General features: G+C 54.1%; 12 protein-coding genes across 12 annotated transcripts; 5 read left to right on the top strand and 7 right to left on the bottom strand.

Moving 5' to 3' along the window:
* Positions 1-1,292: 1,292 nt before the first annotated feature.
* Positions 1,293-2,420, bottom strand: CCM_06959 (extracellular triacylglycerol lipase, putative; the record flags this gene model as incomplete). Its single annotated transcript, XM_006672097.1, has 1 exon — positions 1,293-2,420. One exon carries the CDS (start codon positions 2,418-2,420, stop codon positions 1,293-1,295), a length of 1,128 nt encoding a protein of 375 aa, XP_006672160.1.
* A 282-nt stretch (positions 2,421-2,702) lies between these two features.
* Positions 2,703-3,299, bottom strand: CCM_06960 (uncharacterized protein; the record flags this gene model as incomplete). The annotated part of the gene is made up of 2 exons (XM_006672098.1): positions 2,703-2,868; positions 2,932-3,299. The coding sequence occupies 2 exons, from the start codon at positions 3,297-3,299 to the stop codon at positions 2,703-2,705; spliced, it is 534 nt and encodes a 177-aa protein (XP_006672161.1).
* A 376-nt stretch (positions 3,300-3,675) lies between these two features.
* On the bottom strand, positions 3,676-3,972 carry CCM_06961 (uncharacterized protein; the record flags this gene model as incomplete). The annotated part of the gene is made up of 1 exon (XM_006672099.1): positions 3,676-3,972. The coding sequence occupies one exon, from the start codon at positions 3,970-3,972 to the stop codon at positions 3,676-3,678; it is 297 nt and encodes a 98-aa protein (XP_006672162.1).
* A 1,680-nt stretch (positions 3,973-5,652) lies between these two features.
* On the top strand, positions 5,653-5,955 carry CCM_06962 (uncharacterized protein; the record flags this gene model as incomplete). Its single annotated transcript, XM_006672100.1, has 1 exon — positions 5,653-5,955. One exon carries the CDS (start codon positions 5,653-5,655, stop codon positions 5,953-5,955), a length of 303 nt encoding a protein of 100 aa, XP_006672163.1.
* A 60-nt stretch (positions 5,956-6,015) lies between these two features.
* Positions 6,016-6,852, bottom strand: CCM_06963 (Protein kinase-like domain; the record flags this gene model as incomplete). The annotated part of the gene is made up of 1 exon (XM_006672101.1): positions 6,016-6,852. The coding sequence occupies one exon, from the start codon at positions 6,850-6,852 to the stop codon at positions 6,016-6,018; it is 837 nt and encodes a 278-aa protein (XP_006672164.1).
* Positions 6,853-8,733: 1,881 nt separating this feature from the next.
* On the top strand, positions 8,734-9,260 carry CCM_06964 (60S ribosomal protein L36 (TRP36); the record flags this gene model as incomplete). The annotated part of the gene is made up of 3 exons (XM_006672102.1): positions 8,734-8,790; positions 8,930-9,112; positions 9,180-9,260. 3 exons carry the CDS (start codon positions 8,734-8,736, stop codon positions 9,258-9,260), a joined length of 321 nt encoding a protein of 106 aa, XP_006672165.1.
* A 412-nt stretch (positions 9,261-9,672) lies between these two features.
* On the bottom strand, positions 9,673-11,213 carry CCM_06965 (UBX domain protein, putative; the record flags this gene model as incomplete). The annotated part of the gene is made up of 2 exons (XM_006672103.1): positions 9,673-11,017; positions 11,077-11,213. The coding sequence occupies 2 exons, from the start codon at positions 11,211-11,213 to the stop codon at positions 9,673-9,675; spliced, it is 1,482 nt and encodes a 493-aa protein (XP_006672166.1).
* Positions 11,214-11,976: 763 nt separating this feature from the next.
* CCM_06966 (proteasome component PUP3) lies at positions 11,977-12,603 on the top strand (the record flags this gene model as incomplete). The annotated part of the gene is made up of 2 exons (XM_006672104.1): positions 11,977-12,408; positions 12,460-12,603. 2 exons carry the CDS (start codon positions 11,977-11,979, stop codon positions 12,601-12,603), a joined length of 576 nt encoding a protein of 191 aa, XP_006672167.1.
* An 81-nt stretch (positions 12,604-12,684) lies between these two features.
* CCM_06967 (calcium-transporting ATPase) lies at positions 12,685-15,832 on the bottom strand (the record flags this gene model as incomplete). Its single annotated transcript, XM_006672105.1, has 4 exons — positions 12,685-12,778; positions 12,829-15,455; positions 15,502-15,659; positions 15,715-15,832. The coding sequence occupies 4 exons, from the start codon at positions 15,830-15,832 to the stop codon at positions 12,685-12,687; spliced, it is 2,997 nt and encodes a 998-aa protein (XP_006672168.1).
* A 659-nt stretch (positions 15,833-16,491) lies between these two features.
* On the top strand, positions 16,492-18,903 carry CCM_06968 (Rho guanyl nucleotide exchange factor; the record flags this gene model as incomplete). Its single annotated transcript, XM_006672106.1, has 7 exons — positions 16,492-16,514; positions 16,969-17,599; positions 17,651-17,824; positions 17,870-18,088; positions 18,132-18,366; positions 18,449-18,628; positions 18,674-18,903. The coding sequence occupies 7 exons, from the start codon at positions 16,492-16,494 to the stop codon at positions 18,901-18,903; spliced, it is 1,692 nt and encodes a 563-aa protein (XP_006672169.1).
* Positions 18,904-19,859: 956 nt separating this feature from the next.
* CCM_06969 (RNA binding protein, putative) lies at positions 19,860-20,323 on the top strand (the record flags this gene model as incomplete). The annotated part of the gene is made up of 3 exons (XM_006672107.1): positions 19,860-20,023; positions 20,077-20,200; positions 20,267-20,323. The coding sequence occupies 3 exons, from the start codon at positions 19,860-19,862 to the stop codon at positions 20,321-20,323; spliced, it is 345 nt and encodes a 114-aa protein (XP_006672170.1).
* A 723-nt stretch (positions 20,324-21,046) lies between these two features.
* Positions 21,047-21,687, bottom strand: CCM_06970 (uncharacterized protein; the record flags this gene model as incomplete). Its single annotated transcript, XM_006672108.1, has 3 exons — positions 21,047-21,112; positions 21,191-21,507; positions 21,630-21,687. The coding sequence occupies 3 exons, from the start codon at positions 21,685-21,687 to the stop codon at positions 21,047-21,049; spliced, it is 441 nt and encodes a 146-aa protein (XP_006672171.1).
* Between the last annotated feature and the right edge of the window lie 87 nt (positions 21,688-21,774).

Consider the following 21,774-nt stretch of genomic DNA (forward strand, 5'->3'; position numbering starts at 1 on the left):
ATCGGGTTGCCAGCAGGTGTCTGCAGTGGGTTTCATCAGCAGGCATTGTTTCCCACTAGAAACGCCCACAACGAGCCTGGCCAGTGTCCAACTGGGCAGTGGCAGCAGGCCAGCTGCAGTGGAGTTTTTTTTTCACCCCCGCTTCAGCGAAGAAAGAAAAAAAAGCTCGATACGCTTCACCTCCCTTCCATTCTCCGCGTGGTCCAATCACCAGGTATTCTTTCGCAGGGACCACACCAAGGAAATACCTCGTCTGTTGACGTGGCGGTCATGGCCCCGGACCCAGGCCGCAGCATCCGTACATTGAATGTCGGCTTGCTTGCATGGGTTTGACTCAAGGAGTGTGTAACTATGTCCTTGCCGTTTTGTCTGTGCCTTGTGTATCCCTTTTTTTTCCCCTGTCATGTTGAGCTTCCGTAGGTATTCTGCCTGGCTGCTGCTTGTCCGGCCGCCTACATACACACGTCGCAACATCGCGGGGTAGCTTTAATAAGCCCTCACTCTGATACAGCAAACACCTCGTCAGCCTTTGCTTGCCCCCTCCCAACCAACGATTCAGCACCGCCCGGAATGTGACGACGCTTCCCGTCACACAAGATGGCTGCCTTGAGCCTATCTTCTCGTCTCTTCCCTTTCCTCGTGGCCTTTGTCTAGTTTCACCAGCACTGCCACTCCACCATGACTAGTGGCCATCGTCGACCAGTTGCTTCACTTCTATCAACTCCTCCCTGCCGCCCCAGCGCCTACCAGTGGCCCTGCACCCCCTCTCTTGGGCTTCGTCCTCCCGGCGCGCCGCCAAGTCTCCAGTACCTGTCTGTCAGCCCTGGCCCTCGCATCCAATAACTAACCTGCATCACGACTTTTCCCGACACCCTCCCCTCCAACCCTTGACCCCGCCTTGACCAACGAGCACCATCTCACGACCATGTGATGCCGTCACAATTCCAGCCAAACCGCCCTGTAATCACAGCTACAGTTCAGGCCACTCCCCGCACGTGCTGGCAGCACGGAAAACAGAAGAGGTGCATCATCCGTCGTGATTCAGTTTCCCCTCACTTGGGTCCCACCAGCGCGCCAATAGTTTGTTCTCTTAAATGTTGTTGACACCTAAATCATTTCGAGGCGCGCCGGCTCCGCATGCCACGCGAAGGTCCTGCAGCCATTCACGAAGACGACTCATTAATTATTCTTCTTATCATGTCTGTTGATACATACAAACTACCACCGCTTGACCGTCGTAGTCACGGACGCCACAGCCGCAGCTGCTCCTGATGTGTATTACCCACATTAAGCTACAGCTCTTGGTTTTCCGCTTCCAGTTCAACAGCGTCCAACTCGGACGTCTTGCCGCGACCCCAGTCAAACGGATCGCCACCTGGAAAACAGAGTCCCAGCCTCCAAAAGTAATCTCGGTGCGCGAAAAATAGCTGCCATAACTTGAGCCGCGTGGGAAAGGTCCGTTTCTCCAACTGACTACGCGCGAAGCTTTGATAAAACTCGGTCAAGCGCGCCAGGCTCTCGGAAGTGCTGTCCTGCCCGGCGCTGCATTTTTTGTCGTGGTTGCCCTTGCATAACTGCAAGTCTTCTCCAGCCGGGGAAAGTTGAGACTTTGTAATGTGAATCTCGCCAGCGTGCGACATATATCCCCATTCTCCAGGTGGCAGCAGCGGGACAGGGTCGTTTGTGTGCGTCAAGCGTCGGTAGGAGCGCCTTTCCAAGTCGGTCTCGTCGTTCAAGTCGAATACGCGATTGATAAAATCAACGAGCCCATCGTTACCCACACGCGGCTCGCCAAATGTCGTGACGACAAGATTGTCTAGGCCTATGTTTGTCTTCAGCTCGAGGGCTGCCAGACACGCCACTGCACCTCCAAGACTATGGCCAATAAGATGGATCGGCTTGGACGGGTGTATTCTCCGTAGCTGGACAATTTCGGAAATGACCGACTCCTTGGCGGTCTGCCAGGCCTTGTAGAAGCCCATGTGGACGGTACAGTTGGTGCACTTGTGCGCAGGCCCGTCGCCTGGCGAAGGATACGGCACGTACTTCTGTGGCACGGTGCTGAGGTCCACGACTGTGTCGGCGATGCTGTAGGTGCCGCGAAAGGCGACGATGATGGCCCCGTGCGAGTCGATGGCGAGGCTGGGGTCGGCCGGGGTCTCATCGACGGCAACGTAGCCGCAGCTGTCGGTCATGAAGAGACCGGTGCTCCACGTCGTGGACAGGGTGACGTTGGGGAACTCGGCGCAACGCGAGAGGCAGTTGAAGGGCTCGCTGATACCCGTGCTGCCGATACAGTAGGAAATGTCGACGAGCCGGGCTAGGCGCTCAAGCGAGGCAAACAAGTCAGCCGACACACCGGGCGCCTGGGGCGTGGCGCCGGCGGCGTGCAGCAAGCACGCCAGCAGGATGAGCCACATTCTTAGCTACACTGATGGCCCGCCGTCACTGTAGGATGGAAGATGATTGTGTTAAAGGGGGAGGAGAGTGAAGCGCAGGTGGTTGGAGACAACCTGTGGACAAAATGCACGATCACGAGGCGTTGGGCTTCAGGTGGGCCTAGCTAGAATCCGGGGGCTAGCGCCATCCCAAGACGTTAAAAAAGAACGGCGCGGAGGGCGCCACTGCATAATGTTGTGTGTGGAATTGAAGTTGTTAAAAAAAAAAAGTCTATCAATTTTTATTCATACAAGTCGTGTCGTTTATTCCATTTGCATCATTTCATACGCCATCTTGAAGCTGGTCGGGTCCCGCACAGGCTGGAGGCTGGTAAAGTTGCCCGTGTACTCTGTGGCGTTGGCGGCACATACGCCACCCTTGCACGGCGCCGAGATGAAGATGGTGCCGGTTGCCTCGTAGAGCGGCGTTCTGCAAAAAAAAAAATTTGTTAGTTTTTCTTTTCGACAATCCAAAGCGGACAAGAAAACGAACCCTTGAGGGGATGGGCACGCTCGCTCGATAATGGCCAGCTGCTGCTTGTTCTGCTCCCAGATGAACTTTACGTCACGGTTCTCGCAGGCGAAGCGCGGCGTCAGGCCTGCGGGCGACGTCGACTTGGAGGTAGCATTGAGCTGGCACGTCGTCTCGACTTTGGTGGCCGCGTCGGCGTAGGAAAAGGTGAAAAAGGTCGGGGCGGACGCGTCGGCGGTGCCGTTGGCCTGCCCGGCAAAATCGCGAATCTTGAACTGCTGCGGCAGGTCGCAGTTCTGCTGGGCGGCGGCCTTGAGCAGCATCGGGTGCGCCGTGTAGGCGGTGGCGGCGAGGGGCAGCGCGGCGGCGACGGCGAGACTGAGACGCATTTTGGTTGATGTAGATGGAGTGTTTGGAAAAATTCGGGTTGGAGGATGCTTCTCGTACAACGAATGGTAGAGAAACAGCGAAGCAAGGGCATTTAAAGGTGTTGCCTTGAAGGGCAGGTTCCACATGTTGCCGACCATTGACCATTGACCATTGACCATTGACCAAGGAACGAACAAGCACCCGCCCCTGATAAACTTTGCTACCCAACACAACCATCCAACCATCCAACCATCACTGCCGATCCCCTTGTTTCATCTTTTGGTGGTCCTGGTTCTTCTGCCCTCTTTTTCTTCCAAGGCAACTAGTTACGAATAACGAACCAACTACATACCAGCCAGAACGTTAGGCCCCCCGTTCCACCGAGACATTGCGTACCTATTTTACTCGTGCGGGAACGAGGCGGGCCTGAGCACCCAAGAAGCAAACAGCACTGCCACCGTGCCTCCAGCTGCTCTGCTGAGTTGAATGGGGCGATTGCCCATTGTCAACACGAGATTCCCGATAGATTACCCAAAGCGGGCGGCTAACTCTATCCGTGCAACCCGATGGATGGTTGTGCGGCGAACTCGACTCATGGACTGTTGCATGCCCAATCTTGAGAGCCAAGGAAGTCTTGGCTTCCGTCTCGTTGGCTACTCTCATCGTGGAATGCGAATAAAGTTTGATGGACATTGGTCTGAGACTCAAAGGGAATGGGAAAGGCGGTGATCGCAGTCTATGTATGTGAATGCGTTTGGTCCCATCGCTCACTGGCTAGCGGCTGAATTGACGTAATGTCCCTTGTGCGCGGCGAGCTTTTCATCCCAAGTTCAAAACGAGGTCACAGCGGCGTCGTATTCATGCTGTCCACCCTATTGCCTGCCATACCTTCGCTGAATTCAAATTAGACGGTGCCTTCGACAAGCCCACACGCCACAATCTTGCTACAAGCAAAGGGCTCTCGCGAATTATGGCATGCGGATATTTTGATGGGAAAGTCAGCAAGAGCTATAATAATTCAAGACCAAACACTCTATTACAACCCATCTGTTGCGGGAGCTAGATCGACGCCGCGCCTCACCCGCGATCCTCCGGCAATTGTGCGGGAATAGCCGACCGCAGCGCAACGGTGTCTACGCACAAGCGCCACGATACCAACAGTACGGTTATTCGCCTGAACTGCATGTACACTTTTTGTGCAAACTATGAGACACGGTATCACTCCATCTGAGGCCGCAACACAAAGGCTGTCCCACGAGGAGCAAGCAGTCCATCGGCGAGGCCGCACTCCACGTGTGTGACCAGACCCTGCGCCCAGGATTTTTTTCTGCAGTATAAACTCTGAGTGCATGGTATGGCGACATTACTATTTCTACTCATCATGCTCTATAAATGGCACGTGGTACACAGCGTATAGCTCCAGTTCATTTACTGCACGACCAGACTTCCAAGCACTTCCGGTCTGAGACGGCCGGCCATGCCTGAAATTCTTCCAGATTTGTGAGGCCACTCCCTAGTTAACCTGTGAGACCGCTCGCATCCGACCACAGCCATTATGTCATTCCGAATAGCGAGGCCTCTCAAGGATGCAAGCGGTGGCCATGGGACAGACACCTCATGCATTGGCTTGAACTGTGACGCATGACAAATTGCGCCCTCACCTTTATGGTCCCGGAATACTTTGCCCGCTCGCGACGAATGGCTCGTTCCGAGAGTCAGTCCCCGAGCATGGCCGAGCTCCATCTCAGTGTGGCTGCAGGAGGATACGAGAATGCTCAGCCTCACAGGCACTTAAACGTGGGGAGAAGATGGAAGTTGAACGTCTCTTCAACTCATGACAGCTTCGAGGGAATACAGTCTGCAAGAATTCCTTGTTGTTCGATGTCAAAAATCGCCGCCCACAATGCTTTTGAGCTGTATTCGTGCTTTTACAATGTGCGAACTCTTTCCGGGGTTCTCGGGGCTGTGGGCAAACGACTGCAAAATACGTCGACCGGGGCTGACAATTGCAGTGTGTGTGGAGGAACGACCCAAACACGACCCAAGGCAGGCTGTGTGCTTCAAGAAGTAGGCCAAAATAGCCTCACCCAAAGGTCGTCTCGGAAGGATAGCCCCCTCACGATGGATATATCTCATGCAGTATGATCCCAGGCTGTGTTGCCACGCTTACTATCATTACACTCGGCTTACTATCCAGACGCTTGTCATTTCCCTATCACTCTGGACGTGAGGCGCTTCATGTCCTAACTGCCCTCTACAATGACAAGCACAAGCCTTGAAGAAGACGTGCTGTACGAAACCTATGAACTTGCCGACGCAGAGAAGCGATACGAGGGCGGTCGCTCGGTGAACACGTCAAAATCAATTTGAACTATGACCATTAGTGCAACCCTTAAGTTCGACTCGGAAGATATGCACACACATACAGCGCCCACTCTTGACTTAAAAGCGACTCCTAAATCCGAACCCGAGGATGACGTTGGCTCCCCGCCTTTGCTCAATATACCCTATGTACAGGAGGACACCACGCCAGCACCTGTCTTTGTCCGGTACGGCAGCGCCTCTGCGGCTACGACTCCAAGTAGATGGGCCGAGTGGACCAAGTACGCGCCGTACGCGGCGGACGGGACGCTCAAAGAGGCGCGGCGGTACAAGAGGGTCAGCGCCAAATATTGAATACTCAATCTATAGTAATTTCATTGGCTGTCTAAATGTTGGTACCTATTTCTTCCAAGCTCATCCTGGCTCGTCCCGGGCCAGCTCGCTCACCATGGCCTCCATCTCCGTCATGATGGCCATCTCTATCGGGTATTCTGTCATGATGCTTGCCACCACCTGCCGCCACCATGGCTGCTCACCACGCGGTCCCAGCAGCGCCATGTAGTACTCCCACCACTCGGGCCAGAACCCCGCCGTCTCCCAATCTGTGATGCCCGTGACGTCGCCCGTCGCCTCGTCGACAAAAATATTCGCCCACGAGAGGTCGCCGTGCGAAAGCCGCGCGCGCCGCGGAGGGTCCACGAGGGCGAACCGGCGCCGAAACGCCTCCGCCGCTTCGGGCCGGCGTCCGTGTAGGTGGTTCGGCAGCGCGTCCTGAAACTGCGCCACGTCGAGGCACGCGCGCCAGAGAAACGGGCGGCGAAACTCGGCGGCCGACGTCGAGGACGGCGCGCGGCTCGGCGGCTCGCTCTTGCGGTGGTTGTAGCACGCGCCGCCGGCGATGCTGCGGACCTGCGCCGTATCGGGCGCAGGGGTGAGCTTGTGCACCTGCGCAAGGAAGGCGCGGAGCTGCTGGCAGGTGCGCGCGCGGCTGGCCGGCGACATGCCCGGCCAGGCGGCGTCGAGGCGCAGGCCCGTCACCTTTTTCATGCGAATGTAGTTCTCCTCGACCCGTTCAATCGTCTTGGACTGCTCGTCCAGGCAGAAACCGATGATGGTCGGGACTGGCATGGGTACCGGCACGTGCGTCTTGATGTAGTAGATGGCTTCCACTTCCATCCGCAGCAGGTGCGCGAAGCCGCGCTTGCGCACGGCATAGTCCCCTTCGAAGACGAGAGTGGACTCGGGCGACATTGCGGACGAGGCCGCCCTGTGTGCTGTAAGAAGATGTGGTTTGTTTGCGACGGCTTGATCATGCAACGTTCGGTGTTCGATGGGAAGTTCGCTGTCTATATATAGCCCTTGCGGCGGACGAGAATCCAGTGCCGAGGTCCTAAAAGAATGGCCCGATTCGGATTGTAGCACAGTTTCAACTTCTCGTGGTGGTGGGACAAGATGCAAAGTGTGTAAGTGCGCCGTTTAAACAACTGGCCGGCCAAGTTGTACTCAAATATATTCATTGCTGTAAGTACCCAGGTAGCTCCCGCGTTGCGAGGGTAGTACCGTCCATATGTATAAGTATTTGACCGAGAATGAGAATGGGTTTCACGAGCCGTTGGTAGCAGTGAATGCAGTGTACTCGCAATTGATTCACTGAGTGAGCGCTCCGGCGTGGTAGGCAGACTTTGCGATCATTTCCAGTCTGGCAACCCTCGGGCAACTATAGACAAATAGTGTTCACTATCGATTAACAGATTCCATTCTGTCGCAAATGGTGATGCAGGTTTTGCCGGATCCAGTAAATTACGCTTCATCTCATGTGTCTACGCCTTGACTGCAAAGCGCAGCCATGTGACGGCGGCTCTAGGGCTCCCGTCTTTGTGTCGAGGAATCCACGTGAGGCTAATATTGCGACGGGCAAAGCCGAATCACTCCCACGCCAGCGACGCGCCCAGAGGCGTGAATGGTGCGTTGCTAATATGGCTGCTGCTACTGGAGGTGATTATCGGGTTACTGCGTCTCTGGCGTACAAGGCTTGTCCTACCTACTCGACGTAGTACACGACTCTAGAGACTGTGGTATAAAGGAGTTTGAGTCAGAAATCCAATAGAATGAGTAGTACAAACGAGGTACTATTTGTTTGTCAAACTCGAGCAAGGTCTGTTCCAGAAAGTCTATGAATTGGCTGGCTACTTGCAGCCACTTCGGGCTCGCACCAGCCAAGTTCATACTAGCATTTGTTCCCAGAAAGAACACAATACTCTCACAGTCACCCACCAATTTAGACGCCGCCGCTCGATTCTAGAGAAGCGTGACAGCAGGAGCTATCAAAGAATTATTGGCCATTCACAGCCGTTTTGAACCATGGACATTGCATGTGGCGGCTGTGACTCAACGCAACCTGTCTTGCATTCCTAGCTTGGGAATCAATACCGTTCTCGAGAAGAAAAAAGCCACTGATGCAGGGACATTGCGAAACGTCTTCCCAGGGAAGCTTACGAGGTGTACTGGAGTGCAACGTTACCTTCTACTATACTTCAGCGGCTGTATGGCCTATTGTAACTGTTTTTAACGCGAAACCTCTGATACGGCTCACATGCGCCGACACGAAAGTCATAATTGAAATCCAAATTAAATACTCGGATGACATATGGGCAACTTTGCGATACTTCTCTGTTCAGCTCGTTCGGGGGTTGACTATTTACTGGCAAATTGATAGAATCATAGGAAGAGACACAGTTATTTCATGGGCATTCAAAATTTTAGACATTCGACCAAAATCGATGGTGGCCTAACAATTGCAGTTTTGTATCTTTGAAATGACCAAATCTCCTCTCAGCTCTGCTTGTGCAGTTTCGCTGTTGGCTCGGCACCAACAACACCTCGCTGAACCCGATACGGCACTATCGATACCTGATAGCGCTAAGATAACTGTCTAGCGTGCCATTTCACCACACAAACCACTCGCTTACCCTGCGCACGTGACGCACAACTGCGAAAAATCTCTCGGCCCCACACCAACCAGTGAATTTCCAGTTGCCCAGGCTGGTCCCTCGAAATCCTTCTCAACCCACCGACCGACGACAAACTTCCTTCGACAATCCGCCAACCGAACCGACGGAATAATTATACACAATGGCCAAGGAAGCCACTGCTAAGACCGGCCTCGCCGTTGGCCTCAACAAGGGTCACGTACGTGTTTTGTCATGATCTCACCTCGTGGAGGATCTCTGCAAAGAACCGGAAAAAAAAGGAGCTCTTCTTCACGAGAGTGACCACTCTTGCAGACGATGGACGCTGACATTCGAATTTTTCTTTCCACCGGATATAGAAGACCACTGCTCGTGTCGTCAAGCCCCGCGTCTCCCGCACCAAGGGCCACCTGAGCAAGCGCACCGCCTTTGTCCGCGAGGTCGTCAAGGAGGTTGCTGGCCTCGCTCCCTACGAGCGCCGCGTCATTGAGCTCCTCCGCAACTCGCGCGACAAGCGCGCCCGCAAGCTCGCCAAGAAGAGGGTGCGTTTTTTTTTTCCCCTAGTCCCCTTCGTGTGCCCGACCCAGAGTTGCTAACCATCACAATCAGCTCGGTACCTTTGGCCGTGCCAAGAGAAAGGTCGACGAGCTCCAGGCCGTCATTGCCGACTCCCGCCGTACCGCTCATTAAATTTCCTCTGCTCATGACCGTGAGACGATGGAGAGATGAACGCAAGGACGACGGGAAACGCGCCCATGGAGAAGGTTTGTTCTCCAGGGGTTGCCGCACCGACACCACCGAAAAAAAAAAGCCCGGAAGCATATGAAATGAACCTTTTTTAAAACTGTAACGGCGTGGGATTTTCATTTTGGGATTTACAACAAAAACGACAGCTCAGACGAACGAGGATCGAGTTCGGCCGAGCTAGGTGGCATCCGCCGCATTGTACAGAAGACATGCGCTGAATACTACCACTTTCACGATCTATCCTGAGTCATCTTTGTTATATTCATGTGATCATGTTAAACACTGTAATCTTGAATGAATCTCGTGTAAATCGTCTACCAGAATCAAAACGCCGCCATATGCATACATGCTTTGCTTATTTCTTGCCTAGCTTAAACCACTTGGGCACTTTGGAGCCTCCGTTGCCATCCCCCGACTTCTTCGTCTCGCTGCTCTCCGCCTTGGGCGCCGGCGCCGGCTCCTCCACCTCGTACTCGGGCATCTCAGGCACCTTGATCGCCTGTCCCTGCTCGGCAACATTGGCTCTCAAAAACGGCTTCTGGCGCTGCGCCGGCGACACCGCGTCGTCCCACACCAGGTTGACCAGCACCCGGCCCTGGAGCTTGTACCCCGCGATGAGGCTGTGCTTGGGGCCGGCGTCGTCCCTGATGGCATGCTTCCCGACGCTCCCCGGCAGCACGAGGCGAAACGGCAGCGCCGGGTCCGCCATGACGCGCCGGACCGCGGCGTGAAGAAAGGCGCCGGTAGCGGCGTGGTCGACGTGCCAGTCGCTGCTCGTGTTGTCCGGGAAGCGCACCTTGACGAGCACCGACTTGATCGAGGCGAGACGCGCCTGGTGGTCGGCGGCCTTGGCTTCAATCTCCTTGTCGGAGGGGAGGCGCTTGTTGCGGGAGCTTTGTAGCAGCAGGCTCTGGTGCAGCTTGGCGTGCGCAATGGTGGGTGTGAAGTCAGACTCCGCGGCTGGTGCCAGCGCCGCGGCCGGTGTACTATTAGAGGGTGCCAGGTAGATACCGGCAGGCTCGTACGGGTCGTCTGACTTGAAAGCGGGAGCGGCCGCCGGTGCTGCGTCTAGCGGTTCTTGGGCAGGCGGTGGTACCTCGGCCATGGGCGTATCCGGCACCTGCGTATCTGGCAGCTGTGCAGCCGGCGCCTCCTCGGCTGCCGGTGGCTCTGGCGGCGCAGGCGCCGTCGGTTCCCCCCTCGTGTCCTTGAAGAACTGACCAATCTGCTCCATGGCTTCAAACAGCGTCTGGTCCGTCGTCTTAAACGACAGGCGAATCAACACGCTACCCGAGTTGTGCCCCAGCTGGGCCAGCGTCTTCTGAAAGTCGGCAAACGTCGTGTAGTCGCGGCCCATGATGTTGAGCACGGGCGTCTCGTAGTATAGCTGACCAGCGCCCGAGGCCACGCCGTCCGCGCCGCTCGTCCGCGCGACCCCCCGCGCCGTAATGTTGATGTTGCGCCCCGCGCTCGCATCGCCGCTCTCCAGCTGCCGCAGCACGCCCCAGAGCGTCAGGTCCGACGGCAGCTTCTTGATGAGGCGCCCGCCGGGGATCTCCTTGGCCTCGGGCTGCGGCAGCTGCAGGCCAATCTGCACAGCGGACGGCGTGTTGGACTTTTGGACGAGCTCGAGCTTGGCGCCCCCGACGAGGCCCGTGGTGCGAAAGGGAACGGTGAGGTCAACGGTTTTTTGCTTGTGCCTGGAGACGTGTGAGCGAATGAGGGGGTGACATTTGCATCTCGGGAGGGGCCGCCTTACTTGAGTATGTATTTGTCGCTCGAGATGTTGAGCTTTTTGCAGGCCTCCTGCAAAATGTCTATTAGATATGTGCCTGGGGTGACTTTGATGGTGGCACGGCGTAGGTCCGAGCCGATGACCACGACATGCGACGCCATGGTAGCTGTGTGAGGCTAAACAAATCGAAAATCGACGGATATCGCGACAATGTATGCTGCAAAGGTTCAAGCAAAAAGCAACGCTGGCAGATTGCAACGGTAAGCCGTGGTAATCTTCTCGAACAATCCGCAGGCAGCTGCGAGCTTGGCGTGGGGTTAATTAGTAGTGGCTGAATGGAGTACAAGCTTGGCTCTCTGGCAACTGGGGGCAATCGTAGCCCGCTGAGAATTATAGCGGCCTTCAGCGCTGTACCAGCGGTTTTCCGGTTCACAGGCAGCAGCGAGTACGCCGCGCCTGCTTACGTGGTTGGTTTAGGCGGGGATTTGCCGGTCTGGCCGCGCCAGTCGTGTTGCCTTGCGCTACCTGTGCTAACTAACTTGGCCAGGCATATCGGGGGAGGCTCTAGCTACACCATTCCGCGAGAGCTTCTATCCAACCTCCATTTCTCTCTGCTCATCAATCCAGTTCGCACCGCGCAGACTGCCCACGTCTGCCATCTCCTTCAGTGCGACATACTGGGTTCGCGTTTCCACACCCACCTACACTTCCTTCAGATAAAGACGCCATGGTAAGCTCTTGTTTGCAGTCAGGTCGTCACTGGATTGATATCGCTAACCATCGTGGCCCATCAGTCGTCCCCATTCTCAATCAGTCAGTTAAACCGACTCCTCGATGCCTCTCAACTCCTCCCACTACCCCCTATCGCCACAATACCAATCAAAACTGTACTAACGCTCGACAGATGGCGGTGCCTGCGTCGCCATGGTTGGCAAGGACTGCGTCGCCATCGCCTGCGATCTCCGCCTCGGCCTCCAAGCCCTGACTGTGTCCAACAACTTTCCCAAAATCTTCCAGTACGGCGACGTCTTCCTCGGCCTGACCGGCCTCGCCACCGACGTCAGCACCGTCAGCGACCTCTTCCGCTACAAGGTCAACATGTACCGCCTGCGCGAGGAGCGTGACATTGCCCCGCGCACCTTTGCCAACCTCGTCTCCTCGTCGCTCTACGAGCGCCGCTTTGGCCCCTACTTTATCTCTCCGGTCGTCGCCGGCCTCGACCCCAAGACGGGGAAACCATTCATCTGCGGCTTTGACAGCATTGGCTGCATCGACTTTGCCAAGGACTTCATTGTCGCCGGTACGGCCTCGGACCAGCTCTTTGGCATGTGCGAGGGTCTATACGAGCCTGACCTGGTACGTTGATGCTTTGGAAATGCTGCGCTTTGAACACCACTAACAACTTAGGAACCCGATGCGCTTTTCGAGACCATTTCGCAGGCGCTGTTGTGTGCCGTTGATAGAGATGCTTTGTCTGGTTGGGGTGCACACGTGTACATTATTGAAAAGGGCAAGATTACCAAGAGGTTACTAAAGGGCCGCCAGGATTAGAGCATGTACGAATAGATATTCAAAGACTTTTATATTCTACTAATGTGTCACTGTCTATGTCCAGCTCATGCTAGTCTATGTTTACAGGTCCTTCTTGGGCGCTTTTTCAGCCACTGGAGCGATCGTTTGCGTAAAATACTGGCGCTCAACAAACTTGAGAATCTCGTCGAGAAGACTAAACAAGTTAGCAAATCTGTCAATGCTGGAGGAAATCTGAAAACTTACATGACAGGGGCACTGATAACAACCACAGCCTTCCACTCGGCCCAGTTGAGGGGCAGAATAGCAAACAGCGTCTGCAAGACAGGAGTGTAGAGCAGAGCAAAGTGTAAAGCCATCGACAGAGTAATGGCGTAGACGAGCATCATGTTCTTCCACAGCGGCAGGGTCAACAAGGACTCGCTTGATGAAAGAGCGTTCATGGCGTTGAACATTTCAATCGTAACCAGGATAGAAAGGGATACGGTAGACCCTGACTTCGCCATGTCGTTGGAGAACATCTGGCAGCCGATCTCGGGGAAATCAGTCGAGCAGTGGTGGAAGCGTGAAAGCTGCGAGAAGGTGATCTGGGGGCCAGCGGGGTAGTACATGAACCACCAGGCGTAGCCAGCAACAGTGGCCAGACCTACGTAGGTACCGATAACCAGGTAGCGGAAGAACAGCCACCCACCGATGAGCTTCTCGTCTCTCTTGCGAGGCTGGCGCTTCATAATGTCATTGTCAGGAGGGTTGAACGAGAGAGCAGTGGCAGGAAGACCATCGGTCACCAGGTTGACCCAGAGAAGCTGAACAGGAATCAGAGCCTCGGGCATACCAAGTGCAGCAGTGAGGAAAATGGAGACAACTTCACCAATGTTGGAAGAGATAAGGTAGCGGATAAACTGCTGGGTGTTGTTGTAGATGGAACGACCCTCCTCGATGGCGACCTCGATCGTGGCAAAGTTGCTGTCAGCGAGTACCATGTCGGCAGCCAACTTGGCGACATCAGTGCCAGAGCCCATGGCAACACCAATATCAGCCTTTTTCAGAGCAGGGGCATCGTTGACACCGTCACCAGTCATGGCAACGACCTCACCGAGAGATTGGAGCAGATCAACCAGACGGGACTTGTGACCAGGCTCAACACGAGAGAAGAGGGAAGCGCGCTTAGCAGCCTCGAGCTGCTCGCCGGGGCTGAGGTTGTCAAACTCGCGGCCAGTGTAGCTCTTGCCAGTGAGATCTTCGTTCTCACCGAAAACACCAATCTGTCGGCAAATGCTCTCGGCAGTGTTGCGGTTATCACCGGTGATAACGATGATGCGAATACCGGCAGCCTTGCAATGCTGGACAGACCGGGGAACTTCTGGACGAGGAGGATCAAGCATACCAACAAGACCGAGGAAAGTCATGTCTTGCTCGAGCTCAGCGTATTGTTCGTTAGACTTGGCGGTGGAGGCAAGGCGGTTCTTGGAGACGTCGTCGATGCTAGCAAGGGCAATAATGCGCAAGCCACGGTTACCATAGTCGACAACCTCCTTCATTAGAATCTCGGAAATATTGCTAGTGAGGGGAACACGCTTGCCATCGGCACCCACAGTGGCCTGAGTGCAGCGATCAATGATGGACTCGGGAGCACCCTTGACGAGAAGCTTCTTCTTCTTACCGTCGGCAACAATGACAGACATGCTCTTGCGATCGCGAGAGAATTCAAAGGTGGAGATGACAGGGAGTTCTTCTTCAAAGTTTGCGCTGGCGTAGTGAAGTGCCTGGTGGACATCGGTGCCAGCAGGAGCCACAGGACCGAGCTTTTCAACAAGTACGCGGAGAGCACCCTCGGTAGGCTCGCCAACACTCGAATAGTTGCCGGTCTTCTCATCATAGGCAAGGTGGGAATCGTTACAGAGAGCACCCACTTCGGCCATTTGCTGAATGGTGCTCGAAGTTTCAGTCAGGTTAGTAACGACCTTGCCGTTACTTCGGATGTTGCCTCGGGGAGAAAAGGTTGTGCCCTCAACATCGAGCTCAATCAGGTCCTTGCCAGCGTCGTTGAGATAGACAATCTTGTTGACGCTCATCTGGTTGGTGGTGAGAGTTCCGGTCTTGTCGGAGCAAATAACGCTGCAGCTACCAAGAGTCTCAACGGAGGGCAGACTGCGAACTACGGCATTTTTGGCGGCCATCTTGCGGGTACCAAGAGCGAGACAGGTGGTAATAACAACGGCAAGACCTTCGGGGATGGCGGCGACACCGAGGGAGACAGCGATCTTGAGGTAGTAGATGGCGCCCTTGGTCCAGCTTCCGTGACTGGGGTCGTTGAAGTTGGGAATGTTGATGAGCCAAACGAGGATGCAGATGACGGTAATGACCTTGGCGAGATTGTCGCCAAAATCGTTGAGCTTCTGCTTGAGAGGCGTAGGCTCGGAAATCTGAGCAGTAATTGACTCATGAATGTCACCAATGGCAGTATTGGAACCAGTCAGGGCAACAACAGCGCGAGCGCGGCCGACAACAACGGTAGTGCCAGAGAAGAGCATGTTGACCTGGTCCTGGAGCACGGCCTTGGCGTCCTTGATGACGGCGTCGCCATCCTTACCAACACTCTCACTTTCACCGGTGAGAATGGCCTGGTCGACGGCAAAGCTGTTACTTTCGATAGCAATTACACGGCAATCGGCGGGGATGCGGTCGCCAACATGGACAGATATGATATCACCGGGGACCAAGTAGTCGGCCTTGACGCGCGACACGTGGCCACCGTTTCGGATGACGTTTGCTTCGTTGGCAGAGTATTCCTGGAGGGCGGCGATGGCTTTCTCGGCGCTGCTCTCTTGCGAGACACCGACGACGGCGTTGAGGATGAGAATGGTGAGGATCTGAACATTAGCTTGGCTTGGCGCAGACCCGGGGATTGATACTCACAACAGCAGGGTCAACAAAGGCACTCCAACCGCCCTCGTCTTCCAAGAGAGCGAGAACAAAGGAGACAGCGGCGGAGCCGAGAAGAATCAATACCAGCTGGTCCTTGAACTGCTCAAGAATAAGCTCCCACAGAGGAGTGGGCGGCTCCTCGGGGATCGCTGCGATGGTCAGTACGGCGCGGCGATGAGACGGATTTGGGGGAAATCGGCGTACAGTTGCGACCATATTTGGCGCGGAGCTCGTCAACTTGCTTGTCAGTCAGACCGTCGTGGTCATTGACATTGAAGTTGGCGAGCACCTTCTTGATGGGTGTGGCAAAGGCGTTCTCCATGGTGTTTGTGTCGCAGACGAGTGGGATGGTCAGCGGGTTTGGGGATACGTCGTGTTTGGCTCAGGGCCAATTGAAGTAGCTGCCTTTGACGTAAACGAATGAATCAGAGACTGACAGACGATGAACAAGGAAAGAAGCAGAGAACTGGTGTTTGGAAGTGTGAGATGCCCGGGATTTGTCAGGCTGCATGCCCCACGTGGCTGTGTATGTAGTAGTTTCTTCGACTTTTTGTCGCCCAAAGTTGACCCCAAGAAAGTGCTGTACGTGTTCGTTTGAGCTTGGAGCTTGACCAATGAGATGGCCCACCCTCGTTGGCCTCGCGCAGACAAGGCCGAATGCGCTAACCGTTTGTGCGCTTGGTGGCGGTGCGGGGCTAAAGTGCCTGGAAGGGCCTGGAAGGATGCCGGGAAAACCTGTGTGTTGGCTTGGAGGTGCCTGTGGCTGGGGATCCGCCTGCTAATAAAGGCCAACCGCAAGATCATCCCCGCCAATCCCGTCCTGGCTACATAGCAGCGAATAGCCACAGGTGGCTTATTAGTTAGGTTCGGCAGAGAACTCTCTCGGGAGTAACCGAACAGTACTGCTTGTACTGCTTAACGTAGTTGCGGACGAACGAAAAATATGCGAGTTGCTAGATGTGGCAGAGATCCCCATGCAAGATGCATCAATACTGGTGGGTAAGGTGCCTATTTGTAAATGCAGCTGCACCTGCATCGCTGCCTGGCCGACCCTAATACAGCGTCTTCCTTCCTTGGCCACCAACCACCAGCGCCTTCACATCGTCTCTCGGGGCAGCCCCCCGACGCCCCGTCCTCATCGTGGCCGCCAGTTGCATCACCCATCCCCTGCAGTCTGGGACGCGCAATTTTGGCTTTTTGGGGCTTTTTTGAATCTTGTTTTTCTTGGGCGACAATGACTTCTTCAGACTCCTCACTTGAGAGCCCCTCAGACGAAACCAAGCCGTCCAGTGAATCCTCCCTCGAAGAACGGTGCCACTGCAGCTTTGGCCAAGACTGCGAACCGCAATCAATTGCATTACCAGAATCAACGGATAGCGAAGATTTCTATCAAGACGCATTGTCTCGACTCAGCTCTGACAATGCAAGCCAAATTGTTACCATGCAACCCGTTCGCAGATTCTCAAGATGGATGTCCTCTCTCCGTCGACGCACCATCCAACGGCACCTTCTAGCTGCTGAAAAGCCTGCCTTTTTAGTTGACCTGAATGGGAGGCCACAGCTTATTCATCGGGATTCTTCATCTGGCTCTTCTTTTGGATTCGTGGCGGGCGTCAAAAGTGCCACTGTCAGTATATCAAGCACAAGGATCGCAAGATCTAGTGGGCGATCTATCCGCACGCCGATGGGGAGATCCTCGGAAGAGAGCACAGGACGTATCACGCCAGCAGACAGGTCTTCCATCGAAAGAGCCCTTCGTCGCCGACGTATACTCGAGGAGCTGATCCAAACAGAAGAAAGCTACGCGGGAGATATCCGGCTGTTGTTGAATGTATATGTGACGACGTTTGCTGCCTGTCCCGACCACGAATCACTCCGCTTAGCCCTCCACCGAAATCTTTCCGAAATTCTTCGCTTGCATGACGAGATTTTGGGAGAACTCCACCGCGCTGTCCCGTTTTCTGAATATTCATACGCCGATTCTGGGCCCAAGGGCCACCGACGATGGACCAGCGTTGACCTTGGGCGAACAGACATGCTAGCTGATCCCCAGACTGCTGCCCAAGTGGCCAAAATCTTTTCTCAAAAGGTGTGTATCCAAAGTCAACTCTCAATTGGTACTTTTTTAATTTAAAAACAGGTCAAGCGATTTTTTGTGTATGAAGAATACGGGGCGCGACACGAGAAAATGCTCCAGAGTATACCAGACGCGAGCCAAAGTCGCAAGGGCATCGAGGCCTTGGCGTCTACACTACACCCCATCAGACAACGTGGAATGAGGAAGTCGTATACCCTTCATGACTTGATGATCAAAGTAAGTATGGTCTAGAATGTTTCCCGGACAAAACTGACCACCCAGCCCATACAACGCGTCTGTCGATACCCGTTACTGTTTGCCGAGCTCCTCAAGAACACACCTGTGTGTGACTGCCCCAATTCTCACATGGAGGTCGAGGGCTCTCTTATTCGCCTCCGTGAAGCCACCTGCATTATCAACAAAGCTACCGATGATGCAAGCACCAAAACCCGGCTAGCGCAGACATGGATTTTGCAGGACCGACTTGCCTTTCCTGGAAGGGTATGTCTTCAGTTCTCTTCATTAGCCCGCGCTAATAATTCAGCAATTGGATTCCTCTTCAAAGAGCCACATTCGTTCATTCGGCCAAATTCGACTCTGCGGGGTGCTGCATGTCTGTTGGCAAGGACCCCGAGCTATCGATGGCATGTACATGATATGTCTGCTGTACAGAGATGTATTTTGCCTTGCCACTGCGGGAAAAGTGGATGCCGTTTACGATATTAAAGCGTGTATCAATATTCACAAAGCTAAACTGGAAGAGACTGATGATGGACGAGGTAGGTTCTTTCCCTCCGAAGGTGGCTAGAGCTAACTTTGTAGGCTTACAATGCCATACTGCCCCCTTTTCTTGGAAAATAGTATTTGAATGCGATCATCAACTATACGAGCTCATTATGACGGCCTGTACAGCACGGGAGGAGTCAGAATGGCGAGAACACCTCGCAAGCAGCGTCAAGGACGAGGACGAAGGCGCTGTCGATGCATACACCACTTTAGCATTAGATATCAAGGGCTTTGGATCCGTTTTTGGAAAACCAGGTAAATAGCTCATGCGGAGATTGGTGACCTGTGCTAACGAGTCAGGGTCGGTTGCACGGCGCATCTCGATTCATCGCGCTACTACGCTGGGTGCGAGACTGCCGCATAACCAAGTCATTTTAAAGAATACAAGTGTCAAGGATAGCACTTCGCCTACATTGCCGATTAACCGGTCCCAATCTCTTCTTTCAACTCAGAGAGCTCTGGTTCTCGCTCCTGAGCGCAGCGAGAGGGCCCGCCTCGAAGTGTTGGTGTCGGATGTCTGGAGCCGTTAGGCGCTGCCCTTTCCCGGCATGTCAACACGATTGCGGCCAGAACAGCTGATGAGGGTGTCGGCGTCGTCTGTTATGCGGAAATTTGGGGCATCAGGATTTGCGAATTCCATTAGTAGAAAGGCTAGCGGGACGAAGCAACGAGCACGGTCAGATACCTTTTCGAGAGACGGTGATGCGAGTGACGAAGGCGACGCCGACTCGAAATCCAGTCTCAAGCTAAAGCTGAATGAGGGAAAAGCATACAGGTCCAGGTCGCTCAAGACGCGGTTGGGTAGGTCGGACAAGACAGCCGAGAAGAGCGTTCGGGGTCTTTGGCGGGGAGAGCGGGACTGCAGCGGCCGTAGTCTTCGTGGCATCTTTGGATGAGGTCTGGAGCTGGAGCTGGAGCTGGAGATTTGAACAGATGAACGTTGTACACTAGCGAATTAGAATAGCAATTAGCACGCCGAGGAGCGGGTATTCTCCGCGGCTTCTTCCACCATCTTCTACCCAGAAAACATGGCTGTGCGGGACAGGGGTCTGATTGATGTACTTGACCCTGGCGAGTGAGGGTACTGTGAGGATGATGACGTTGTGTTGCAGGCAGTTTGAGCAACCTGAGCGGTGCAGTCCTTGGCGGGGCTGTCAGGTAAGTATCTCAGAGGCTAAAATGTGTGCAAGGGTACTTGTCCTAATGCAGTGGTGGCATCTCAGGGTCCCACCCTAGCAATCACGATGACGTCGACGCTTGGAAGGAGCTCCCCCGCTCGAGCAAGCTTTCAGCTCTATAAATGCATCTTGTTGCCGGCAGGTTTAGCAGTTTCTTCATCCTATTCATCAATTCCATCCCTCTTTTCGTCTAGTGTGCGAGCTAAACAATCATCTCCCACATTATCTTACCAACAACCTACAAGTACCAAACACGGCATTATACCCCAGCGTATCACGCGACATCCCTCAGCAACAACACCGTCAAGATGACTCGCGGCGAAACCCTCCAGACCAAGTGCCACTACAAGGGCAACCACGACGACTTCATCATTTTCATTGATGATGTCGAGACGTACAACAAGTGGAAGACTGACAAGAGCATTCCCATGGCTCACTTCATCTCTTCGTTCAAGATCTTCGTCACCAACAAGTAGGTCTCGGGAGTCCTCAGCCTTAGACTCACATGCTAACGGGGTTTTCTAGGCATGGCGCCCAGGGCCAGCTCGACGCGGCCCCCAACAACATTCTCGCCACCGAGTTTGACACGGAGAATGAGGATGAGGTGATTAAGAAGATTCTTGACAAGGGAAACCTGCAACAGTCTGAGGTAAGACTTTCAATAAAATAAAAGGCAAGAAGGAACGTGGAACCGGACTGACTCTCTTGGTAACAGATGCCAGCGCGCCAAGGACAAAAGAACGACTCCAAAGGCGCCATGACCGCTCACTAGGCGACAGTAAACATGAGAGCCCGTGGGGCGAGGCGTCTCTATAGACGGTTGGGGAAATGCTGGCGAGGTCAGTTGTTTTGTAGGAGGGGCTAAATAATGTATTTTTATGATGTTTCCACATTTAGGCGCGTGATGAGCGTGTGCAGCGCTTGTGCTACATTCGACTATGCAGTTGCGTGGAAGAAATAAAAGCAGCGATTAAGATGACAAGGGGATTCATTTGTCATAAAAGATGGGTGAGCAACGATGAGGCCAAGCTTTGCGGGCCGCGCTAACGTGGTTGGCATGATTGTGGTGTGACGAAGTTGAGGCAGGGCTTGTTTCAAGTAGGCGCTGAGAGCGGAGTATAGTCCAACTGTCAGCAGGTGACGGAAGAGACGGGAGTGGTCACGCTGCTGCTGAAACGGTGACGAGGAAGAGAAATAAAGAAGATAGATAGAGAGAGAGGAGAAGAGAGTAAAGAGGCGGAGAAATGAAGAAAATTTTGGTTTGACCTGTAGGCAGGTCTCACGCTGTAACTGTAACTAGGTAGGTAGGTACACTGCTCGCACATTTGCCGTCTACAGATACGCCCAAGACTCGGCAAGAGTTGCCCGCTATCGACCAGAAAAGTAAAACGCCGGGAAAATGCAAGATCCTTGATAAATTGGACAACAAGTCCAAAAAGGTTGTATAATTGTGAAACGCATTGAAAGCCATAGTCAAAAGATGTTGAAAACAAAATCATGCTCGTGAGAGGCCGTTGCGCGGCATGCGCTGGGGCAGCGTCCAAGGTTTGGCGCAAATAATCTGAAGGAAGAAGAAAGGGTGTTAGTCTTGGCAAAAAGAAAGAAGAAGAAGAAGAAGAAGAAGAAGAAGAAGACGTACCTCGCCTTCACTATAAGCCCAGAAATAGGCGCCCATGCCAATGAGGTAGTAAATGGCCGGGTTGGTGGACTGGTACATGAGAACCGAGGCGAGAATGGTGAGAGGTAGGAAGATGAGGCGGAACTCGAGGGAGCGGTGCAGGCTGCTGCCGGCAACGACGCCGAGGGGCCATTCGAGGGCGAGCATGCCGATGCCGAAGAAGAGGTTGAGGAGTTGGAGGACGGGGATAGGCTTGACGGCGCCGTCGAGGTTCTTGGTGGCAAAGTCCCAAAAGATTTTGGGCCAGAGGAAGCCTTCGACAGCAGCGGCGATTTGGTCTATGGTGGTGTGTGTTAGCTTTCATATTTGTCTCTCTCTCTCTCTCTGTAGAGGTTCTCTCTCTCTCTGTAGAGGTTCTCTCTCTCTCTGTAGAGGTTTGATTCAAAGGTCCAACACTTACAGGTAGCTGCCGTCAGCATAATCAGGCGTGCCCAGTGGTTCTTGATGAGTCTGCCCATGTTGGAATATAGCAATTATAAAACGATTTCCAGCAAATGACCCAAAAAATAACAAGGCGTAGTAGCGAAATCGACCAGGAAAAAGAA

Source organism: Cordyceps militaris (assembly GCF_000225605.1).
Source record: "Cordyceps militaris CM01 unplaced genomic scaffold CCM_S00005, whole genome shotgun sequence".
Classification (NCBI taxonomy): Eukaryota; Fungi; Ascomycota; class Sordariomycetes; order Hypocreales; family Cordycipitaceae; genus Cordyceps; species Cordyceps militaris.